The sequence below is a fragment of the Mesitornis unicolor genome, unplaced genomic scaffold (assembly GCF_000695765.1).
Source record: "Mesitornis unicolor isolate BGI_N332 unplaced genomic scaffold, ASM69576v1 scaffold7091, whole genome shotgun sequence".
Lineage (NCBI taxonomy): Eukaryota > Metazoa > Chordata > Aves > Mesitornithiformes > Mesitornithidae > Mesitornis > Mesitornis unicolor.
In genome coordinates, this window is record NW_010165731.1 from 33,925 (window position 1) to 39,430 (window position 5,506).

General features: G+C 40.5%; 1 protein-coding gene across 1 annotated transcript in view; it reads left to right on the top strand.

Moving 5' to 3' along the window:
* Positions 1–4,820, top strand: part of LOC104548651 (vacuolar protein sorting-associated protein 13A-like) — a gene marked incomplete at both ends in the record, with an annotated part of 31,168 nt that extends 26,348 nt beyond the window's left edge. The window contains 4 exons of the mRNA XM_010194732.1: positions 1,271–1,429; positions 1,748–1,876; positions 3,011–3,095; positions 4,648–4,820. Coding sequence (XP_010193034.1) covers positions 1,271–1,429; positions 1,748–1,876; positions 3,011–3,095; positions 4,648–4,820 — 546 coding nt within the window. The remainder of the gene's footprint in view (positions 1–1,270; positions 1,430–1,747; positions 1,877–3,010; positions 3,096–4,647) is intronic.
* Between the last annotated feature and the right edge of the window lie 686 nt (positions 4,821–5,506).

Genomic DNA, 5,506 nt, shown 5'->3' on the forward strand with positions numbered 1-5,506 from the left:
TTCTGGAGTGTCAGCCACTCCTCCCAGTTTTGTGTCATCAGCAAACTTGCTGACAGTGCACTCTGTTCCCTCGTCCAGGTCGTTGATGAATATATTGAATAGTACTGGTCCCAATACTGACCCCTGGGGGATCCCACTAGATACAGGCCTCCAACTGGACTCTGTCGCATTGATCAAAACTCTCTGACTTCTTTCCTTCAAGCACTTCACAATCCACCTCACTACCCAATCAGCTAGACCACGCTTCCTCAGTTTAGCTGCGAGGATGCCATGGGAGATGTTGTCAAATGCTTTACTGAATCAAGATAGACCACATCCACTGCCCTACCATCATCTATCCACCTGGTTCTGTCCTCATAAAAGACTACCAGGTTGGTCAAACATGACTTCACCTTGGTGAAACCATGCTGACAGCTCCTAATGACCCTCTTAGCCTTGATATGTCTGGAGACAGTGCTAAGGATAAGGTGTTCCATCACTTTCCCAGGGATGGAGGTGAGGCTGACTGGTCTGTAGTTACCTGGGTCCTCCTTCTTACCCTTTTTGAAGACTAGAGTGACATTTGCTTTCTTCCAGTCCTTGAGCACCTCTCCTGTTGCCCACAACTTACCAAAGATGATGGAGAGTGGCCTAGCAATGACTCCCGCCAGCTCCCTCAGCACCCATGGGTGCATCCCATCAGGGCCCATGGATTTATGTATATCCAGATTGCTTAACTGATCCCTAACCCAGTCTTCATTGACCAAATCAAACTTCTCCTTTATCCCGACTTCCTCTGGAGCCTCAGGGGTCTGGGACTCCTGAGGACAGTCTCCAGCGGTGTAGGCAGAGGCAAAGGCATTCAGTAACTCCACCTTCTTAGTATCTTCTGTCACCAGGGTACCCACCTCATTCAGCAGTGAGCCTACATTGCCTCTAGCATTAGTTTTGCCTGAAATGTATTCTAAGAAGCCCTTTCTGTTGCCCTTCACCTCCCTTGCAAGGTTTAATTCCAAGGAGGCCTTAGCTTTCCTAGTTGCTTCCCTACATCTTCTGACAGCAATCCTGTATTTCTCCCAAGTGGCCGTCCCCTCCTTCCATGATCTGTAGACTCTCTTCTTCCACTTGAGTTTGCCCTGTTTAACTATGTGGATCTCCTGGCTCCCTTTCTTGATTTTCTACCTCTTGGAGTGCTCTGATCTTGACCTTGGAAGAAGTGGTCCTTGAATATAAACCAACTATCTTGGGCCCCTTTACCTTCTAGTACCCTGTCCCATGGAATTTCCCCTAGCAATTGCTTGAAGAGACCAAAGTTGGCTCTGCTGAAGTCCAGAGTTGTGATCCTGCTTGGTATTCTGTTCCTACCACACAAGATCCTGAACTCCACCGTCTTGTGGTCGCTGCAGCCAAGGCTGCCCTCAACCTTCACCACTTCAACCAGACCATCCTTGTTAGTGAGTGTAAGAAGAATGGACACACAGAGAATGCACACACACATCTTTAGTACTTGGTGCAAGGCACGTGTATACTAGATATGCGTGTGGAACATTCAGATGAGAATTATTTGCAAACTCAAACCTCTGAAACTACTTTCTGAGGTTTGATGGGGAATCTGGCTTTGGTTAATAAACTGGTTACCTTTGCAAAGAGACTTTAAGTGTCATACATGATACCACATGGACCAAATTTCACACATTTTAGTTGTTTCTCTGGGTTGTGCATAACTACAGCTCACAGTTAAAGACTGTACTAGCATCTCTTTTTCCAGATACATGAAGAAATGAGATTCAACAAGGCTAATATCCAGGTTCTGTACTTGAGTGATAACAACCCAATGCAATGCTATAGGCTTTGGGAAAAGTGGCTGGAAAGCTGCCTCTTGGAAAAGGACCTGAAGGTATTGGTGGACAGCCAGCTGAACATGAGCCAGAGTGTGCCCAGGTGGCCGGAAAGGCCAACAGCATCCTGGCTTGCATCAGAAATAGTGTGGCCAGCAGGAGCAGGGAAGTGATCATGCCCCTGTACTCAGCACTGTTGAGGGCTCACCTTGAATACTGTAGTAAGAGGCCCAAAACTGAACACAAGAAGGACATTGAGGCACTGATGCATGTCCAGGGAAGGGCAGTGAAGCTGGTGAAGGATATAGATGCAGGTCCGATGAGGAGCAGCTCAGGGAACTGGAGTTGTTCAACCTGAAGAAAAGGAGGCTGAGAGGAGACCTCATTGCACTCTACAACTACCTGAAAGGAGGTTGTAGCAAGGTGGGGGTTGGTATCTTCTCCCAAGTAACAAGTGATAGAATGAGAGGAAGTGGTCTCAAGTTGCATCAGGAGAGATTTAGGTTGGATATTAGGAAAAATTTCTCCACCAAAAGGTTTGTTGAGCTTTGGAACAGGCTGCCCAGGGAAGTGGAGGGCTCACTGTCCCTGGAGTTTTTTAAAAGATGTATAGATGTGGCACTTAGGCATGTCGTTTAGAGGTGGAAGTGTTAGTGCTAGATTAACGGTTGAACTTGATGACCTTAAGGGTCTTTTATGACCTAAACGATTCGTTAATTCTGTGAAATTTAGAAACAGTTCTGTCTGTACTAATTTTTCTCTTTTTTTCCGTACCTGCCACTAGTGTCATTTGACTTCTGCAAAGACCAGCTGAACTTCTACTGTTCTCTGAAGTTGCCATACTGTAGTCCTGTGAGGGGCTAGTTTTTATCTTTCCTGAGTTTATCAGATGGTGTGCTGTTTCTGTCAATCTTTTGATCCATGAAGTTGGATGTTTGAACCTTTTAACCATGTTTCCCAATGTATTCTCTCTGTAGCTAGGTGAATGTGCAGTACCTGCTGCTTCTACCTGATTTTGACCCTATTTCTCCCCATGCTTTTAATTTTAGTAACGTTAAGTGTTTGGTTGTAATGATTTGCACTTAATATAAGACCAGTTTCCTTAAGTGGTAAAACTTCTGTGCAACATATGTGTATGCAATAGCATGACCAACAAATTTAAGCCAAAACTTTTGTGGTGTCTCCTATTTTAGGCTACAATATCCCCTGTGCTCTCAGCACCACATTTATCACAGGGTGCATTTCCTGGTTTGGATCTTCATTCACTTGCTGAGTCAGGTAATATGATCTATTTTAAAGTCTGATTTAATAAACAGATCAAATCGAGTTTTTTAGTTCATTGAATTATTTTGTTTTACTTGGAGTAAGTGACCATTTGTGGTGTTGTTTCAAGTTCTTCAGATTGAGTAGTGTTCTATTCTATGCAACTTATTATAATTTATTATGTGCAAAATCTTTGTGTGTTTTCTCACAGGAATAACATTCTATGTGCTTGTTATTGCTGTTCTGTTTCTGAAGGCAACGCAGTAAAATGTTTGTATGGCAGGATGGGTTTGTTTATTTTTGTCTTTGCCTATGTTCCTACAATTCTCTATTCAGAACATCTGAAGTAGTATGTATGTAATTTTTGCTTTAATATGCACTTAATCCTCTGATGATGGTTTTAATTATTTTCTTCTGCTGAAGGATTTTTTTTCCTGCTTCGCTGGATTTATTTGAGTTAGCAAATATTGAAACGGTGACTGTTAGAAACTACTATGTTGTTATAAACAAACATCATTTTGGCTTCTCAGGATCAAAGAGATTGGCTGTGGAGGAACTAGTCATGTTTAGTACTGCCATGCTTTTCAGACACCTTCGCTAGATTGTAATGTTCCGTCCAGTTAATTACATTTGAAAAATTATCAAATAAATCAGTGCTATTTCAGCGTCGGTCACCATTGTCATGCCAAAACAACCAGAGAAATAGAGAACAATACTTTTGTACTGTTGATGATATATGTTGTTTGCGAACATTTGTAAAATTATCTGCAAAGTTAATTTTGACATCTACTTTATCACTTTAAATTCGGTGTGTATACAGCATGTACAGAAATATGTATTTGTGCATCTTCATCTATTTTTTTTGCATTAGTTCCTTAAAGTGTCTTTCAGTTCTTAAGGTGAGATGAGAATGAACACTGGCAACAGTTAATCTGAAAAAGTAATAACTAGATTTAGATTGAATCAAGCCTGTTTTTTGGTTTATACTGTACATAGAGCTGTGCAACCATTTTAAGTGATTTGTGCTATTTATTTGTCTTCACCTTCCAGACCCAAGGATGCTTATAAGCCTTAGAATATACCTCTTAATGTAATTTGTTCAGTTTTGTCAGAAGAATGATACAGTTAACTTTAACTTCCCTCCTAATGGTTTTTAAGTGAAGATGGTGCAATCTGTTTGTCTTTGTTATACTTCTGTAATAATGTCAAGTGGATCAAAAGCTTGACAGTCCTTAGGAGTCTCTCCTGAAATGGGAGAACCTTAGCAAGAGAGGTTCAAAGTAGTGCCACTGATAGTGAGAGAATGCTGGTGAAGGAGTTAGTTGACAAGAACTGATTTATGATGACATGATAAAGGTAGCTTTAGGTGTGATGAAAAGTTCTGGAGGCAAGAGCCTCCACAGAATGACAGAAACAGACTTTGTTGGTTGCTAATTATAAACTAGGAAGTCTTCCTATGCTTGTAGATTTAATATTATATATATGTAGACATAAAAATTCTAGATCCTAGTACTGCAAAATATTAGCTGTCAAAAATGTAAATGTAATGTTGTGAATTAATTCTTAGAATCAGAAGAGGAATTTTATGATGCTCTAAGCAGTCCTGTGGAAGACATGCCATTTTTTGAAGCCACATCTGGTTCCCTCAAGCGAGCTAGCAGTACAAGGCAAAAAAAACTACGTAAACAAGAATCTTTGAAAAATATGACAGAATTCCAGCTAAGGTTTGAAGTAGCTAAGGTAAAGTTACTTTAAAAAAAAACAAAAAATTTCTCTGAAGCACATCTGAACTGTATTTTTTCCCTGTTTGCTGTGTTTGTGAATCCATGTCTGCAAAAGTATTGATTCCCCATTTCTTGCTGAAACTGTTCTGTAGAGTCTTGTTTCCAAGTCACCCTTGTGCTTCTGCATCCTTGTCGCTGAAATGCTTTTATTTATCCACTTTATTTCCCAACTCATTTTATCATTGCATTTACTTTATCTGTCACTTAAAATCACATTATATATTTGTTTTGGCTTAAGATGCAGATTTTAACATCTTGTTTTTTTCCAGATACTGCTCTGGTTACTGGGAAAACTTCATTAATGTTTCATCTTGTAACAAGCCCTCTATTTTTCTGTCTCATTTTTCCTGGACTCTGACATCACACCTAAATCTGTGACATGTTTGCTGTGACTTGTTTTAGGTGCTGTTCTTGCTGTTTCAGTCTTAGGGGGGAGAAATATTTTACCCAGATGCAAGACACTGTTTCTAACTGCATCAGTTGGTCTAGTAGAAGAGGTAGCCTCTTACCACTGTTGTTACCTTTATCATTAGGCTATTGTGACTATGACAGTGTTATTGCTGCTACTTACTGTACAACTTTACAAATTAATTGAACAAATTCAGTTAACTTTACAGACTTTCTTCACATTATAACTGCCTT